The 20000-nt window shown below is 38.7% G+C and overlaps 1 protein-coding gene across 3 annotated transcripts in view; it reads left to right on the plus strand.

Annotated features, from left to right (window-relative positions):
• The window catches only part of LOC101898911 (collagen alpha-2(XI) chain), a 30687-nt gene extending 14404 nt beyond the window's left edge, over nt 1-16283 (plus strand). For 2 of the 3 annotated variants that reach the window (XM_059129994.1, XM_059129995.1), the window contains exons 3-11: nt 10011-11464; nt 11523-11597; nt 11670-11780; nt 11829-12107; nt 12175-13092; nt 13155-13730; nt 13786-14056; nt 14114-15795; nt 15859-16283. In XM_059129994.1, coding sequence (XP_058985977.1) covers nt 10011-11464; nt 11523-11597; nt 11670-11780; nt 11829-12107; nt 12175-13092; nt 13155-13730; nt 13786-14056; nt 14114-15795; nt 15859-16002 — 5510 coding nt within the window. In that variant the 3' untranslated portion in view covers nt 16003-16283. The remainder of the gene's footprint in view (nt 1-10010; nt 11465-11522; nt 11598-11669; nt 11781-11828; nt 12108-12174; nt 13093-13154; nt 13731-13785; nt 14057-14113; nt 15796-15858) is intronic. The other variant, XM_059129996.1, reaches the window with a different exon arrangement.
• Nucleotides 16284-20000: the final 3717 nt, after the last annotated feature.

The following is a 20000-nucleotide window of genomic DNA, read 5'->3' on the forward strand; positions in this document are numbered from 1 at the left end:
TAATTTTGCTAGATTTCAATACAATATTTAAGAAGTTTATGACGTTCATATGACGTTTACAACACTTCGACAGTCGAAACCCTAAATAAATGGTTAACTATGCTCCGAATTTATTTATTCTGTGGGTTTTGGTCATATTTTCCAATCGATTTGTCTGAATATTTGGTTCCTTCGGAGGTATAACTACTTTGGAGGTATTTGTTTTGTTCGGAGACTTACATTAAAATTTGATCTAGAATATTTCCTCCTTTGACAACTATCACCAAAAAGTAAAGTTTTAAGGGAGATTTTGATCTTTAAATAGGAAACATGTTAATTTGGCAGTAAGAAACGTAAAAATATAATTTTCACTTTAGTACATAAATTTCCAATGGATTTTATGTTTTTTGAAAACTATTATACCTAGAAATAAGGTTTGTTCTGAGATTTATAGTGCAAGTTTGTATAGATTATTTCTACTTTTGGCCATTTCTGTTTAAAACAACATTTTATGTTACTTTCAGGCAATAATTCGAAAAAAAGGCAGAGGAAATTATATCAAAAATTGGCAACTATTTTTACGTTTTTATCGGCAACATTGATGTAAATATTTTCTTGAAAAGAGACTTCTTTCCTTTGGTGATTTATAGTGAAATTTGATAATGAATAATTTTGCCTTTGACATTTTCCACGAAAAACTCGATTTTAAGGGAGATTTTGATCTTTGAATGGAAAACATGTTAAATTGGCAGTAAGGAACGTGAAAACTTAATTTGTACTCGTAGGAAATAAATTTCGAATGTAATTTTCTTGAAAACTATTTAACCTAGATATATAGTTCACTCTGAGATTTATAGTGAAAATTTGTGTAGAATATTTTTGCTTTTACAACTTTCCCTTAAAATGAAATTTAATGTTATTTTCGTACATAAACACGAAAAAAAAAAAAACAAAGGAAAATTAACAATAAAATTGGAAGTATTTTCGCGTTTTTTTTGACCACATTGATTTATTAATTTTCTTGATATCTAATTGAAATAGAGGTTTCATTTCTTTGGCAACTTATAGTGAAATTTGATTAAGAATAAGATTGTCTTTGTCACTTTTCCTAAAAAATCAGGTTTTAAGGGAGATTTTGATCTTTGAATAAGAAACATGTTAATTTGGCAGTAAAAAAACGTAAAAATGTGATTTTCACTTGTAGTACATAATTTTCGAATGTAGTTTTTTTGGAAACTATTAAACCTAGAAATAAGGTTTATTCTGAGATTTCTAGTGAAATGTTGTGTAGAATATTTCTTCTTTTGACACTTTTCATGTAAAACTAAATTTCATGTTATTTTCAGGCATCAACTTAAAAAAAGACAGAGGATGAAAAATGGGAGATATTTAAAATTTTCTTTTTTTGCCAACATTGATCCCGCTAAATTCTTGATATCTCATGGAAATAGAGATTTATTTGCTTTGGTGATTTATAGTGAAATTTGATAATGAACAAGTTTGTCTTTAACACTTTCGCCTAAAAATTAGGTTTTAATAGCGATTATGATCTTTGAATTGAACCATTTTAATTTGGCAGTGAGAAATGTAAAACAAATATTTTTGCATTTTTTTTTCAAAACATTGATATAATTATTTTCTTTATGTATAATCGAAATAGAGATTTCTTTTCGTTAGAGACCTATAGTGAAATTTGATGATGAATAAGTTTGTCTTTGACACTTTTTCCAAAAAATAAAGTATTAAGGAGGATTTGGACTCGAAATGAAGTCGAGTTAAATTAGCAGCAAAGTACTTAAACAAAAAATACTTAAACAAATGTAATGTATTAATTTCGAATGTGATTTTCCTAACATATGTCAAAACTAGATATGTGGTTTATTCTGAGATTTATAGTGAACTTTTGTGTAGAATATTTCATTCTTTGGAACTTTCTGCCGAAAACGCGATTTTACGTTACTCGTAAGAGACCTTGGAAAAATTGATAATAAACAAGTAATGAAGCAATAAGTTCGGTCGAGCCACATCATAACAAGTAAAAAACTGTAAAATCGGCCGGGTCGAACTTTGCATACCCTCCACCATTTGAAACGAATTTGGCACTTCTCAAAAATAATAAAATCCGTTAAAAATTCTCAATAAAATCTTAAAAATACCGAAAGTAGCTGTTATATTAGGGTCTATACGACGACATGGACCTACATAGGTAAATTTTGTCATAAACATTACAATATTCAAATGCGAAACTAAAAAAAAGCATCGAATAATGTAGCTAAAATCATCAAAATACCGAATATCGGGAGGTACCGTTATATGGGGGCTATACGAAGACGTGGACCTGCAGAGACAATTTTCTGTCTTAGACTGTAATATCCATTTCGAACTTCAAATACCAAATTAGAAATAATTTCGGTGAATAATGTCGCTAAAATCATCAAAGTACCGAATATCGGGAGGTACCATTATATTGGAGCTATACAAAGACGTGGACCTGCACAGACAATTTTCTGTCTTAGGCTGTGTATTTATTACGAACTTCAAATACCAAAATTGAGGCAATTCCGGTGAATAATGTCGCTTAAATCATCAAAATGCCGAATACCGGAAGGTACCATTATATGGGGGCTATACGAAGACGTGGACCTGCACAGACAATTTTCTGTCTTAGGCTGTAGTATTTATTACGAACTTCAAATACCAAATTTAAAATAGTTCCGGTGAATAATGTCGCTAAAATCATCAAAATACCGAATATCGGGAGGTATCGTTATATGGAGGCTATACCAAAACATGGATCTACATGACCCATTTTCAATACCAAAAGTCCTGAAGACATAATATACATTTGAGAAAAATTTTATCAATCTACTTCAATTGGTTCGGAAGCTAGGGTGATTTCCACAAACGGACAGACAGACAGACAGTCGGACGGACATCGCTAAATCGGCATAGAATTTTATGCTCGTCAAGAATATATGTTTTTTTGTGGGGTCTAAAATGAATATTTCGAGGTGTTACAAACGGAATTGCAAACCTAATATATCCTCCATACTATGGTGGGCTAAAAATGTCTGTAACCTACTTCTGTCTTTTCGATTCGAATATATAACCGCTAAATTAAAGCTTCTGCTTGACGCACTACCTACGTCACATCCAAGTTTGAAGACTTTGAGACTTGTCTTGGCAGACAGTGACAGCACGCATTCAAATGAATATCAATTGATGATATATTTATGTTTATGTATGGGTAGACCTGTCAAGATACATACATTGTATATTTGAAGGTGAGTGCGTACATTTTTTTCAATTGATTTCCATTAAGGCAATGGTTGTTAACTTTTTTTCATGTTTAAGAAGTAAATGTTTTTTAGGTGTCGATATGACCACATAAAGGTGCAGATATATAAAAGGAACAGATTTTGACTATATCGACTACTTTGTATGAGATATGTGTAATTTTGAAAATGTGGAAATATACGTGAGGTATCGGATATAGCGGATATTACATTTTCATACTTCATTTAACACAGAAAAAAATATTCTCAAATCGTTGACCCTTTGTGGTGGAGGTAGCAGATGTCTACCATCGATGTCTACCATCTTTATAACATGCCTTGTGTTGATGGAAAAATTAAGTCTGAATGGAATCGAATATTAATTTAGCGTGTTATGAGCTACATGGATATTTAAAATTTTGACCATTTGTGAAGGAGGTACCAGAAGGAGTGGACCGATATATTTCTTCATCAAACCATATCTTGGGTTAATACAAATATTGTGATGTTTGTAATTTGAAGAGAATCGCACTCTTATTTCACATTTTATTTTTAGTTGTGAGGAAGGTACCAGAAGGTGTGGTCCGGCTTCACACCAGAGACTATGTTGGTAGAAAAATTCCGATGTACGGTATTTGAAGCCAATCGAACTCTTATTTCACATTTTATAAGAGCTATGATTATTAAAAATGCTGAACCTTTGTGCGGGGAGGTACTTGATGGACCCGACCTAGCATTGATACAAATTATTGGGTTTGCAAAAATTGAAAAAAAAAATGCTGTGATCCTTTTTTCGTCTATGAAGTAAATTATTTTCTATGGAAATTTCGACCTTTTGTGAGGGAGGTACCAGAAATAGTACACCGATATTGCCCATCTCCGAACTCGATCTAAGTTCGATAATAATACTACGATGCACCATGTTTGGATCATCACCAGCCAGCCAGACGGTCCGACGGATGGACACCCTTAGATCGACTCCAAATGTCCTGAAATGGATTTGGTCCAAAAAGACCTAGGTTCTAAAATCGTTATTTCAATGAGACACTTTTTGGCCGTATCAAATGACATATACCCCCTCTAGCCATATGGCTGAGAGTATTAAACTTACGAATATAATTAGTGTGTGTTTACTCCCTTTAAACGGGATCGTAGCAAGTCAAAATATTCTATAAATTTAATTGTCATAAAATTCTAATGTAGGTCCCAGACCTTATGTGAGTTTATACACAATACTCATACAAAGCATAATTTTTGAAGGATATTGTCAAAGACAAAAATATTCTTCACCAAATTTCACCAAAACTCAGCAAAGAAAAGAAAACTCTATTTCCATTAGATATCAAGAAAATATTTTGACCAATATTTAAAAAAACGCGAAAATATATATTTTTTTAATTTTCCTCGGTGTTTTTTCGAGTTGACTCCTGAAAGTAACATGAAATTTCAGTTTAGACAAAAATTGTCAAAAGAAGAAATATTCTATACAAAATTTCACTATAAATTTCAGAATAAACCATATATCTAGATTCAATAGTTTTTATGAAAATTATATTCGAAATTTATGTTTTACAAGTGAAAATTATGTTTTTACGTTTCTTAGTGTAAATTTAACAGGTTTCCATTATAATATCAAAATCTCCCTTAAAACCACATTTTTTGGGCAAAGTGTCAAAGACAATCTTATTCATAATCAAATTTCCCTATAAATTGCCTAAGAAAAGAAATCTCTATTTTCATGAAATGTCAAGAAAATATTATCATCAATGTTTCCAAAATAATTGGAAAATATTGATTAATTTGTTTAATCAATTTTTCCTCGGAGTTTTTTCGTATTTATGCCTGAAAGTAACATAAGGCTTCGTTTTAGACAAAATGTGCCCAAAGAAGAAATATTCTACACAAAATTTCACTATAAATCTCAGAATTAACCTTATTTCTAGATTTAATACTTTTCCAGAAAATTACATTCGAATTGTATGTACTACAAGTGAAAATTTTGTTTTTACGTTTCTTACTGCCAATTTAACATGTTTCCATTCTAAGATCAAAATCTCCCTTAAAACCACATTTTTGGGGAAAAGTGTTAAAGACAATCTTATTCATTATCAAATTTCCCTATAAATTGCCTAAGAAAAGAAATCTCTATTTTCATGGGATATCAAGAAAATATTTGAATCAATGTTTCCAAAATAATCGGGAAATATTCCTTAATTTGTTTGACCAATTTTTCCTCAGACTTTTTTCGTGTTGACTCCTGAAAGTAACATAATACTTCATTTTAGTCAGAATATGTCCGAAGAAGAAATATTCTACACAAAATTTCACTATAAATCTCAGAATTAACCTTATTTCTAGATATAATAGTTTTCAAGAAAATTACATCCGAAATTTAGGTACTACAAGTGAAAATTATGTTTTTACGTTTCTTATTGCCAATTTAACATGTTTCCATTCTAAGATCAAAATCTCCCTTAAAATCTAATTTTCCGGGGAAAATGTCAAAGACAAACTTATTAATTATCAAATTTTACTATAAGTCACCAAAGAACAGCAATCTCTATTTCGATTAAATATCAAGAAAATATTTGTCTCAATGTTGTCAATAAAAATGTGCTAATATTTGCCAATTTATCGATTAAGTTTCCTCGGACTTTTTTCGAGTTGGCGCCTGAAAATAACATGAAATTTCATTTTAGACAAAAATGATCAAAAGAAGAAATATTCTACACACAATTTCACTACAAATCTCAGAATAAACCTTATTTCTAGATTTAATAGTTTTCAAGAAAATTGCATTTAAAATTTATATTTCACAAATGAAAATTATGTTTTTACGTTTCTTACTGCCAATTTAACATGTTTCCATTTTAAGATCAAAATCTCCCTTAAAACCTCATTTTTTCGGCAAAGTGTCAAAGACAAACTTATTCATTATCAAATTTCACTATAAGTTGCCTAAGAAAAGAAATCTTTATTTCCATGAGATATCAAGAAAATATTTGCCTCAATGCTGTCAATAAAAATGTGCTAATATTTCCCAATTTATTGATAAAGTTTCCTCCGACTTTTTTCGAGTTGATACCTGAAAGTAATATGAAATTTCATTTTAGACAAAAATTGTCAAAAGATAAATTATTCTATACAAAATTTCACTATAAACTTCAGAATAAACCTTATTTCTAGGTTTAATAGTTATCCTGAAAATTACATTTGAATTGTATGTACCACAAGTGAAAATTATGTTTTTACGTTTCTTACTGACAATTTAACATGTTTCCATTCTAAGATCGAAATCACCCTTAAAACCTCATTTTTTGGCGAAAATGTCAAAGAAAAACTTAATCATCTTAAAATTTCACTATAAGTCACCAAGGAAAAGAAATCTCTATTTGCATGAGATATCAAGAAAATATTTGCATCAATGTTTCCGAAAAATGTGAAAGTGAATTTCCTACGTTTTTATATCAATTTTTCCTCGGAGTTTTTTCGTATTGATGCCTGAAAGTAACATAAGACTTCGTTTTAGGCAGAATGTGTCCAAAGAAGAAATATTCTACACAAAATTTCACTATAAATCTCAGAATAAACCTTATTTGTAGGTTTGATAGTTTTGAAGAAAATTTCATTCGAATTGTATGTACTGCAAATGAAAATTATGTATTTACGTTTCTTACTGCCAATTTAACATGTTTCCATTCTAAGATCGAAATCTCCCTTAAAACCTCATTTTTGGGAGAAAGCGTCAGAGACAAAATTATTCATTATCAAATTTCACTATAAGTTGCCTAAGAAAAGAAATCTCTATTTCCATGAGATATCAAGAAAATATTTACCTCAATGTTTTCGAAAAAAATGCGAAAATATTTGCTACGTTTTATATCAATTTTTCTTCGGCGTTTTTTCGTATTGATGCCTGAAAGTAACATAATACTTCGTTTTAGTCAGAATGTGTCCGAAGAAGAAATATTCTACACAAAATTTCACTATAAATCTCAGAATTAACCTTATTTCTAGATATAATAGTTTTCAAGAAAATTACATTCGAAATTTAGGTATTACAAGTGAAAATTATGCTTTTTCGTTTCTTACTGCCAATTTAACATGTTTCCATTCAAGACTAAAATCTCCCTTAAAACCTCATTTTTTGGAGAAGGTACCGAAGAAAGAAATATTCTAAATCAAATTTTAGTGTAAGTCTCTGAACAAAAGAAATTTGTATTCTAAACATTTACCCTAAAAAGATATAATTAATTTTGGCGTATAAAAATCCATTTTTATCTTTGACAAATTTTCGCTTTTTTCGAATTCGATGCAATTTTTTTATATTTTTACGGTACTTTCTCTCTACTGGGTTGTGGAAAGGTCCAAGTTGATACATGGGTACAAGGTTCGTAGATCAAAACCCCAAAAATATTTCGGGTTCTTATATCAAAATTTTTTGAAATAATTTATATGACCTTGACAATACACAATGTGACCCAATGTGTCTTGAAATATTTTGCAATATTGAATATAAATTTTTAAACATTTATAAAGAGTTTTGAATTAATTCAAAAATCATATGTTGTTATTGTCCCTATATTACTACTAAAAACTACTTAAAATCGGACTTAAGTAGTTTTTTTGCGGCTAATATTTTCCATTTTATTTCGCCACATTTTAGTATATTGAGTTCTTCATATGTTACAACGCTACTTGCAGAAATATCTACGTTTCGGTACAGCCCTTATATTGAGATATCCTCAGATTTTAGTTATTTCGACGGTCTTGGTCGTACTTTCTAATCGATCTGCCTACAAAAATTAAATTTCGGTTTTTTTTGAAATCTATAAATTTATATTATACTTATATAAAATACCTTTGTGAAGGTTTCTTACCTCCGGATGTAAATTTCGCGTTTTATGAGCTTCATGGATACTCAAAATTTTGACCCTTTGTGGGGGGGGGGTCGATATCAGAAGGAGTTGGCCGATATATATCCCATCTGACCATACCTTGGGTTAATAAAAATATTGTGATGTGTGAAATATGAAGAGAACCGGATGCATATTTCGGATTTATGATCGTTTTGGTTATTCGAAGTTTTGACCCTTTGTGGGGGAGGTACCAGAAGAAATGGTCCGATCTGTACCATCTTGTGTTGATGAAAATATTGAGATGTGCCAAGTCTGAATGGAATCGGATGTTTATTCCGTGAAAAATAAGCTTCATGAATATTCTAAATTTTGACCCTTTGTGGGGTAGGTACCAGAAGAAATGGTCCGATCTCCATCGTCTTTATAACACATGGTGTGTTGATGGAAATGTTCAGATGTACCAAGTCTGAACGGAATCGTATGTTAATTTTGTGTTTTATGAGCTCCATGAATATTCGAAAATTCGACCTTTTGTGGGGGAGGTACCAGAAGGAGTGCGCCGATATATTCCATCTTCACACCGGATCTTGTATTATTTAAAATATTGTGATGTGTGTAATTTGAAGAGAACCGCATGCTTATTTCGGATTTTATGATCGTTTTAGTTATTCGAAGTTTTGACCCTTTGTGGGGGAGGTACCAGAAGAAATGATCCGATCTCTACCATCTTTACGACAGATCTTGTGTTGATGAAAATATTGAGATGTGCCAATTTTGATTGAAATCGGATGTTGATTTTGTGTTTTATAAGCTTCATGAATATTCAAAATTTTGACCCTTTTTGGGGGAGGTAGCAGAAGGAGTAGAGCGATATACTCCATATTTATGCCAGACCTTGGTTTAATGAAAATATTTGGATGTGTGTAATTTGAAGACAATCGGACACATACATCACATTTTATCAGATTTATAATTATTCAAAATTTTGACCCTTTGTGGGGGAGATACTTAATGGAGAGGACAGATCTTGTCCATTTTCGCACATGACCTAATACTGATGGGAATATTAGGATTTGCAAAGTTGGAGCAAAATCGGGCTATCCTTTCTTTTTCTGTGCAAAAAAATATTTTTGTTTAAATTTCGACCCATTGTGGGGAAGGTACCAGAAGGAGCGGACCGATATATTCCATCTTCACACCAGACCTTGGGCTAATAAAAATATTGTGAGGTGTGTAATTTGAAAATAATCGGACTCTTACATCACATTTTATAGGAGTTATAATTATTCAAAATTTTGACCCTTTGTGGGGAGGTACCAGATGGAGTGGACCGATTTTGTCCATTTTGGCACATAACCTAGCACTGATGCAAATATTAGAATTTGCAAAGTTGAAACCAAATCGGATTATCCTTTCGTTCTCTGTGCAGTAAAATATGCAATTTTGAAAATTTCGCCCTTTTGTGGGGGAGGTACCAGAAGGAGTGGCCCGATATTGCCCATCTCCGAACTTGATATAAGTTTGATAATAATATTACGATGTACGACGTTTGAATCAAATTGGATACCCTCTTCGAGAGTTATGGTATTTTCAGCAGCCAGCAGACTGACAGATGGACGGCTGGACAGTCGGACGAACATCGCTAGATTGACTCCAAATGTCCTGAAACGGATTTGGTCCAAAGAGACTTAGGGTCTAAGATTGTTATTTCGATTAGATGACAAGTATGTATACCCTCTCTAGCCATATGGTTAAGAGTATAGAAAAATCTTCAAAAATATCCAAGCCCTATTATTTGGCGATTGAGATGCCATGTCCATGACCTTGACCTTGGCAGAGGACGTGGGTTCGGGTTTTAAAAATTAATAATTTATTTCTCCATTCTTTTTTCTTTCAGAGAAATATGTCGATCTAATAAAGGAATTTGGTTTGCCTGACCTGCCGCCGGGCATTAAAGCTGTTCCGGGTATTTGCGGCGATGAGAAGAACGCCTATCAGGTGCACAACTCGCCGGCTTACAGCATTACCAAGGATGCCATACTGACCGTGCAAACCTCTAGTGTATTTCCCGATGGTTTCCCATCCGATTTCTCCATAGTCTTGGCATTGCGTAACGAACGATCGAATCAAACGAAGGCACCGATATTTACGATTTACTCGGACGAGAGTGAAGAGGTTCTGTCGCTGAGCATTGGCCCGGAAATTAAGCTGGGCTATGAACAAAACGATGCGGGATTTAATCAACATAACGACATTAATTTCGGCATTGGCATCGATGACAATGAATGGCATCGCATAGGGCTGAGCGTTAAGGGTACTTCGGCGACCCTGAACTTGGATTGTACGAAACAGGTGACGCGACGCATTGAACGTTCGCTGGGCAGTACGATAGCCACGAATGGTTTGATTTTGACGGGTGTCCAGATGAGCAATGATGATGGCTTCTTTATTGGTGACGTACAAATGATGTCGATTTGGGATACGCCCCAGGCGGGTTATGATTTGTGTACGAAATATGTACCGGAATGTTTGGAGGGTTTTGATGCCTTTGGATTGGGAGGTGCGGAATTGAATGAATTTCTGTTGTCGGCTCCGGGTTATATTACATCCTCGAGCTCTAGTAGCAGTTTCTCCTCCGGAGGTGGAGGTAGTATTGGTGGTGGTGTATCAGGTGGTGGTATTGATGGTGCCCTTAATGCCTTGGAAGTGGGTGGGGGAAGTCTTCACATCTCAAGCGTTGGAGGTGGAGCAGGCCTGCATGGTATTTCCAGCAATTCTGGGGGAGGAAGAGTCCAAATATCTGGAGGTGGTTCCATGGGTACAGCCGGCCCTCGAATTGAGGGTCCAATAGTTACTGAAATAAATCTACAAACTTTTGCCACAAATGCCGAAGGTCCAGGAGGAGCTACCCAATTGCAAATGTCAGGTGCAAACGGGGAAGGCTCGCTGAACTTGGATTTGGGCTCCCTTATGAATTCGGCAGACAAAGAACCAGAACTGAACTCCCAGGAATTGGATGCAGAACAGCTACCGGCTAAAAATGGAACATCAGCGAAAAATCCGAAAAAGAAAAATAAAACGACAAAAAATTCGAAGGAATCTGCTGGGGAAAATATGTCCGAAATATTTGACATGGGTTTCACCGATCCATGGCTGACAATGAATTCGAATGGCTCAGCGGTTGGGAGACCTTACGAAACAGGAGGCCAGCCATGTTATCCCGGACCCAGAGGTTATACTGGTGTGCCCGGACCACCGGGTGAAAGAGGACCCAAAGGGGAAGCCGGTAGGGATGGCTTGTCCGGTACGGATGGTATACAAGGTCCACCGGGTCATGTTTTTGTGGTGCCGGTAAGTCTCAGTGCCTTTTGAAAGCTGCTTTCTTCTAACCTTCCCTTTCAATTTTCAGACTCTCAACAATGGCAATGAAAAGGGTCCTGACAACCAAGCCGAGCTCCTTAGGCAAATGATTTCCCAACACATGGTGGGTCCAAGTTTCGAATTACGCTTTCCGGAAATCTTTAACCCAAAATTTCCTATTTTTCTATTTCCTTAGATGGCTCTGCGCGGTCCTGAAGGTCCCATGGGTTTGACAGGACCTCCCGGTCCTCCTGGCGCTCCTGGTCCCAGGGGCCAGAAAGGTGAACCCGGTGATGCTGGCGAACCTGTAAGTCTTGCATTTGACCCTGCCATCAAATTAGTGAATTTCATTTAGAACATTTATTTGCGACAGGGTTTGCGGGGTCTACGTGGACCCACAGGTCCTCAGGGGCGAGAGGGCAGACGTGGTCGTTCGGGCCGTGATGGAGAACGTGGACCTCAAGGTCCCCAAGGCATAAAGGGAGAAGTTGGGCCAATGGGTCCCATGGGTATACCGGGCGAAAAAGGTCATCGTGGATCACCCGGTCAGAGGGGAGAAAAGGGCCAGCAAGGTGTCGAGGGACATCCTGGAGAGGATGGACCACCAGGATTGCCTGGTCTACCAGGTGAATTGGTAAGTTAGGCGAATTAAAAAAAAAAAAAAAAAAAAAAAAAAAAAAATTATAACCTCCTTCTTTTAGGGGCCCCGTGGCTTCCCCGGACCTCGTGGTTTTCCAGGGCCCACCGGCAATCCCGGACCCCAAGGCAACGAAGGTCCTGCTGGGCCTAAAGGCAATACCGGTCCCACCGGCCAACCAGGAGCTCCAGGTCAACAAGGACCATCAGGTCCACCCGGCTCCCCTGGACCCCAAGGTAAAACTGGCCCCTCAGGTATACCAGGCCCCAGCGGCAAACCGGGTTTACCAGGCCTACCCGGTGCAGATGGATCTCCCGGTGTTCCTGGGCTGCCAGGCCCACCCGGACATAAAGGTGATCAAGGGGTACAAGGTCCCCAGGGTCCAGTAGGTTTTCCCGGACCACGAGGCTCCAAAGGTGATGAAGGACCCCGTGGCCCTCAAGGTGATAAGGGCGATACCGGTGATCGTGGAATGGATGGTGAAAAGGGTGAAATGGGTCCACCTGGTGAGCGGGGACCAGCAGGTTTGGCAGGTGCTCCAGGACCCGAAGGCCCTGAGGGACCAAAAGGTTTTGAAGGTCCGCGTGGAGAAACTGGCCCTCCAGGTCTGCCAGGTGAAAAAGGCAAACAAGGTCCCCAGGGTTTCCAAGGTTATCCTGGACCATCGGGTGACAAAGGTGATAAAGGAGCCACAGGTGCAGCTGGCCCCGTAGGTATCAAGGGAGAACGTGGTCTCCAAGGTCCCCAGGGTGCCAGAGGTGAAATGGGACCCAGAGGTTTTAGAGGTTCACGTGGTAGACGAGGCAGTGATGGCAATCCAGGGCCCAAGGGTGATTCCGGTCAACCTGGCCCACCAGGACCCCAGGGAGAAAGAGGTCCACAAGGTGCTGAAGGTCCAAGGGGATTTATTGGTATGCCTGGTAGTCCAGGCGCAGATGGAAAACCTGGTCCCGCAGGCCCTCCAGGAGAAAGAGGTCAACCGGTAAGCGGACTTTTAAAATCGCAACAACAACAAGAACAACAATAAAACATTTAATTTTACAGGGTGAACCCGGAAAACCAGGTCCTATGGGTGAGGCTGGCGTAATTGGTCCGCGAGGTGCTCCCGGAGAAATGGGTCCCATGGGTGAGGCTGGTATTCCTGGTTTGCCGGGTCAGCCCGGTGAACCTGGTTTGCCTGGCGAATCCGGAAAGGAAGGACCCGCCGGGCCACCAGGTCCCACCGGCAATCCTGGACCACAGGGCCCCACAGGCTTGCCTGGTTTCCCGGGAGAGCGAGGACATCAAGGACAACCCGGTTTGCCTGGCTTGAAGGGTGAACAAGGTGTAATGGGTCCACCCGGTCTGAGAGGTGACAAAGGTCAAGATGGTGCCCCTGGGCAAATGGGTCCCCAGGGACCACCCGGACATACTGGGGCGCCTGGAAATCCCGGAGCACCTGGAGCTAAAGGAGAGGTGGGAGAAAAGGGCCCAATTGGTCCCATTGGACGGGATGGAACACCAGGCTTAAGAGGTTTACCAGGACCCCCAGGTCCCACTGGCACACCGGGTGATGATGGTGATAAGGGTGATGCTGGCATGCCGGGAGAGAAAGGTCTGAAGGGTAATCAAGGTGAAACGGTGAGTTATGGAAGGAAAAAAAATTGAAAGAAATCTAAAAAAAAATTTGTTACAGGGTCCCGCTGGTCCAGCCGGTCCCCAGGGACCAAGAGGAGAACCAGGCACCCCAGGTTCCCCGGGAGAAAAAGGCCCACCAGGTGACCAAGGCCACAGAGGTATCAAGGGCGAGGATGGCCAACCGGGTATTCAAGGATTGCCAGGAAAACCAGGTCTTCAAGGTTTGCCTGGCCCCGCTGGTCTCAAGGGAGAACGTGGAGATGATGGTCTAATGGGTCCTGTAGGTCCACCTGGACCACCGGGCGAACAAGGCCGAAGAGGGCCCAAGGGTGAGTAAGGAGAGATACAATTTGGGAACTATTTACTAAGGAATGGTTCTGTTGCAGGTATCCATGGTCACCAGGGCAAACCCGGCCCCCGTGGTTCTCCAGGTTTGACGGGTGCGGATGGTCCGCCTGGCGCTCCTGGTCCCGTTGGTCCCATGGGCCGGCCAGGCGAGAAAGGTGTTATTGGTCCCAAGGGAGAAGAGGGAAAATCCGGTCCAATAGGAGCACCTGGCAAACCGGGTATACAAGGCGTTGAGGGTCCAAAGGGTGAAATGGGCCCCAGAGGTTTCCCAGGAGCAAGAGGAGAGCCAGGTCTTATTGGCCCCAAAGGTGATGTGGGTCCCGAAGGTGAAGATGGCAAACCAGGTGAACCGGGTCCTCCAGGCGAACAAGGTCCCGAGGGTAGAATGGGTGAGACTGGCCCACCAGGCAAACAAGGCCCCGAGGGTCCTGCCGGTATGCAAGGCCCCGCCGGTGTACAGGGCGAAAAAGGAGATAAAGGTGATTTGGGCCCAGTTGGCCCCATTGGCATGTCGGGTCCTCCCGGTCCGGCTGGCTTACAAGGTCCTGCTGGCAAAAGAGGACCACAAGGTCTTGTGGGAGAAACAGGGGCCCCCGGTGCGGTGGGTCCAATGGGCAAGGAAGGACAAATTGGTTTGCCAGGACCCACGGGTCCTAAAGGTGATCGAGGCCGAAGAGGTCCCAAGGGCCATAGAGGTGAATTGGGCATGGCTGGCATGAAGGGAGAACAAGGTGAAAAGGGCGATAGAGGTCCAAGGGGACCACAAGGTCCAGAAGGCCTAAAAGGCGATCCTGGACCAAGAGGTCTAGTTGGCCCCAAGGGCAATGATGGTCCTCCTGGCCAGCCTGGCATGCATGGTCCCATGGGACCCAAGGGTGTGGATGGACGTGCTGGAGATAGAGGAGAAATGGGACCACCTGGTCCTCCTGGAGCACCAGGAGCACCGGCAGAGGCTCCAATGATTCCCCCTGAATTGCTGTTCCAAATGCAGCAGTACTCCAATACCAAGGCTGAGACGAGACGCCGGCGAGATGTGGATATGGCGGCCTTCGCCGAGGATGATGATGATTTGAATGAATTGATGGGGGCAGTGCCACAACAGAGAACCCCTGAAGAGCCAAAGAAACTCAAACGTAAAAAGAAGAAGCAAAAGCAGGATCAGGTCACTGAGGCCAGTGATAAAATTGTCGATATGTACAATGCCATCTATTCGATACGCCAGGAGATGGACAAGATAAGAAAGCCAACGGGAACTCAGGAGAATCCAGGGCGTACCTGTAAAGATTTGCATTTTGCCCATCCTCACTTTGAGAACGATTGGTATTGGATCGATCCAAATGGTGGCATGCCGGATGATGCCATCCATGTTTTTTGTAATATGACCAATAATGGAGAGACCTGTCTGTATCCTGATGTCCATACAGCGGAAATGCCTTTGGTGCCATGGAAATATGCTGGCGATAAACAATGGTTCTCGAAAATTCCGGGTGGTTCGAAAATAACCTATGATGGAGTGGGTACGGTACAGTTAACCTTTTTGAAAATGTCCTATTCCGAAGCTGTGCAAAATTTCACCTATTATTGTCGAAATTCGGTGGCATGGCATGATAGGGCGGGAAATAACTATGAAAAGTCCCTGACATTTTTGGGTGACAATGAAATGGAAATTGGCCGGGAGAGTAGGGGCGTAACGGTGCAGGTGGTGAAAGATGAATGTGCGGTAAGTAAACATGGATAGTTTAAACAAAGGAATTCCGAATTAATAATTTGTTTTCCATTGCAGAACACCCATGCCACGGGCTCCACAATTTTGTTGGTCAACACCAAACGTTTGAATTATTTGCCCATCAATGATTTCCTGCCCCTCGACTATGCCCGAGAGAATCAAGCCTTTGGTTTCAAGGTCGGGCCGGTGTGCTTCAAGTGATCTGGATGTACCATATTAGCTAGATGTGAGAATCTCTGTATACCAAAAAAAAATATTGAAATTAGGTTATCTTAAAATCTGTCCCACCCATCTGTCACTGCCATCTATAGTGTCATGTGTTTATTATTTCATTGTTTGTTTATTATTTTTTATTAAATAATTAATTATTTGATTTAAGTTCATAACATTAAGTTTAGTTCGTAAGCTGAGAGAGTCTTCTAGGTTGTAAGAATGAAAAAAAAAGAAATAATTTAGATCCAAGAGATAAATAAAAATATTAAATGCCATGATTTTTTATAAAAAAAATATGAATTTGTATTGAATTAAATATTCAGAGAGAAAGAGAGAGCGAGAGAGAGAGGAAGAACGGGAGAGACATTAATGTTAAGACTTTTCAATTTTTTCAATATTTACAGGGAAAATCCGGCAGATTATGAAAGTAGAGGTAAAAATCGAAGACACGTGTATCGGGGTCTTAGAAGTTTATATCGCAGAGCAACATAAATAGAGGGGAGGCAAGTTCTCCCCTTATCCACACATTTAGAAATTTTCAGATTAAGATTCCTCGGAATCCGTTGATTTTATGTAAATAGTGTCTTCGACAATATTGCAGACAAAAGTGCCAGGATTTTTTTTCTTAATAATTTTAACCCTCAGGCGAGTCACCAAAGGGGTTTTTTTGGTACTTTTTTGAAAATATGGCTAAAAACTCCCTTTAAACGGGGTCGTAGCAAATCAAAAGATTCTACAAAATTATTTGTCATAAAATTCTATAATAGGTCCTAGAAGACATCAAAAGTCTAAATCCTACCTAAACGCCGGGAATTCAAAAATATATAAAAAAACACATTTAGGGTTAAAGCCGTACTTTATGTGAGTTTGTGCAAGAATCTCCAATAAAGCACTATTTTAGAAGCACGATCTCGAACACAGAAATAGAGCTAAAAATAGAAGACACTTGCATCGGCGTTTTGAAAATTTACCAAGGCAGAGTAACCCAAAATAGAGGGGAGGCAAGTTCCTTCCTTCCACACTTTTAGAAATTTTCAGATTAAGATTCCTCGGAATTCCTTGATTTTAGGTAAATAGTGTCTTCGGCAATATTGCAGATAAAAATACCAGGATTATGTAAGTTATAAAATTTAACCCTCAGGCGAGTCAACAAAGCGGTCTTTTTGGGCCTTTTTTGAAAATATGGCTAAAAACTCCCTTTAAACGGGATCGTAGCAAATCAAAATGCTCTACAAAATTGTTTGCCATAAAATTCTACTAGAGTTTCTAGAAGACATTAAAAGTCTAAATCCTACCTAAACTCCAGGAATTCAAAAATATATATAAAAAAATACATTTTATGGTAAAAACCGTAATTTATGTGAGTTTGTGCAAGAATGATGTCAACACACAGAAATAGAGCTAAAAATAGAAAATACTTGCATCGGCGTTTTGAAAATTTACAGAGGCAGAGTAACTCAAATAAAGGGGAGGCAAATTCCCCCCTCTTCAACATTTTTTTTAATTTTCGAAATCAGATTCCTCGGAACCCGTTGATTTTAGGTATATAGTGTCTTCGGCAATATTGCAGATAAAAATACCAGGATTATTTCACTTAACAATGTTAACCCTCAGTCGAGTCAACAAATGGGTCTTTTTGGGCCTTTTTTGAAAAAATGACTAAAGCCTTCCTTTAAACGGGATCGTAGCAAATCTAAATATTCTACAAAATTGTTTGCCATAAAAATCGACTATAGGTTCTAGAAGACATCAAAAGTCTAAATCCTAAATAAATGCCAGGAATTCAAAAATATATAAAAAAACACATTTTAGGGTTAAAACCGTAATTTATGTGAGTTTGTGCAAGAATCTCCAAGAAAGCATTATTTTAGAAGCATGATGTCAACACACAGAAATAGAGCTAAAAATAGAAGACACTTGCATCGGCGTTTTGAAAATTTACAGAGGCAGAGTAATCCAAATAGAGGGGAGGCAATTTTCCCCTCTTCCACACTTTTGGAAATTTTCGGATTAAGATTCCTCGGAATCCGTTGATTTTAGGTATATAGTGTCTTTGGCAATATTGCAGATAAAAATGCCAGGATTATTTTGCTCAACAATTTTAACCCACAAATGAGTCACCAAAGGGTCTTTTTGGTACTTCTTTGAAAATATGATTAAAAACTCCCTTTAAACGGGATCGTAGCAAGTCAAAGTATTCCACAAAATTGTTTGTCATAAAATTCTACTAGAGTTTCTAGAATACATCAAAAGTCTAAATCCTACCTAAATGACAGGAATTCAAAAATATATAAAAAACACATTTTAGGGTTAAAGCCGTACTTTATGTGTGTTTTGTACAAGAACACAGAAATAGAGTTAAAAATAGAAGAATCTTGCATCGGCGTTTTGAAAATTTACAGAGGCAGAGTAACCTAAATAGAGGAGAGGCAGGTTCTCCCTCTTCCATTTTTTTTTTAAATTTTCGAAATAAGATTTCTTGGAAACCCGTTGATTTTAGGTATATAGTGTCTCCGGCAATATTGCTGATAAAATGCCAGGATTATTTTACTCAATACTTTTAAACCTCAGGCGAGTCGACATATGGGTCTTTTTGGTCCCTTCTTGAAAATATGATTAAAACGCCATAATTTTTACATTTTTTGAATGAATGAAAGCAAAAAAAGGCGGAAATAGCATCAAATTTTAGAATAAGTTTAGATTTTTTCGAATTGGTCACCTTTGGCACGAATTATGGCCTTCAAACGGCCAATGAAACCGTCACACGCTGCCCGAATGTTGGTCTGTGGTATTTTGGCTCATTCCCGGCGAAGCGCTTGCTTGAGGTGATCGACACTTTTTTGTACATTTTAGTGCCAACCTTGCTTTCCAAAATACTCCAGATACAATAGTCCAACGGATTGCTATCCGGAGTTTTTTGGTGGCCATTGTGCGCTGGAAATGAAGCGAGGAACTTCATTTTGTAACCATTCTTGGGTGGGGCGCACTGAGTGCGATGGTGCTGAGTCCTGTTGAAATGTTCAAGGTCTGCGGCCAAAATGTTTGCGGGCCCAAGGCTTTAATATACCCTCCCGAATATTTTCGCGATAATATTCGACATTTATTCTGATGCTACGGTCGATTAATACGAGCGGAGAGTGACCATCGGCTGTTATGGCGGTCCACACCATCACATGGCCGGCTCTTGAGTTCTGGTGGCCAACCGAAGATGCACATTCTCAGCTGACCTCTTTGGCAAGCGCCGATCACACGATCATTTTGTTTGCTTACAAACTGCTGGACAACAAATGTTTTCTCATCGGAGAGAGAAAAAACCAAATTCGGCAGTTCACAACTTTTGGCCAAGCGAAGCAACTCTTTAGCTCTTTTGAGTCTATTTTCTTTCTGTTGCTGTGTAAGTTCTTGCCCTTTTTGGAATTTTAATGGATTTACACCGAGCTCATTTTTCAATATTTGCCGAATAGAATATTGCGATATGTTCAGCTCAAGAGCCATTTTTCGACAACTGCGACGCGGGTTTTGTTCATGTCGCTTCTTTACTTTTCCAACCATTTCTGCTGATGTTGCTGTTTTCTTCCGTCTACTTCTTTGAGGTCGGGCTATGCTACCAGCTACCAGTACCACGGTAAAGAGATTTATTCACATTTAAATGCTGGAGTGTTCTAACGATGGAGTGTTCTACGAATATCTTTTTTTCTGGAAAATTCTCACCAAAATTCTTTTATACGCTTGTAAACAATAGAATGAGCTGTCACTGGAATAATTTTAACAGTTGTCGTGCGAGTGGCTTAGAAATGACAACAGTCTGAAGTTGGTTGCAGTTTTGACATTTCACCCTCTATATTAAAAACACAATTTAAAGCCGTACGCTATGTGAGTTTATGCAAAATCCGCTGCGAAATAGTCATTTTAAAAGGATGATGTCAAAGACAAAAATATTCCTCATCAAATTTCATTATAAGTCTCCGAAAAAAAGAAATCTCTAT

Source organism: Musca domestica, unplaced genomic scaffold (assembly GCF_030504385.1).
Source record: "Musca domestica strain aabys unplaced genomic scaffold, Musca_domestica.polishedcontigs.V.1.1 7, whole genome shotgun sequence".
In the NCBI taxonomy this organism is placed as follows: domain Eukaryota; kingdom Metazoa; phylum Arthropoda; class Insecta; order Diptera; family Muscidae; genus Musca; species Musca domestica.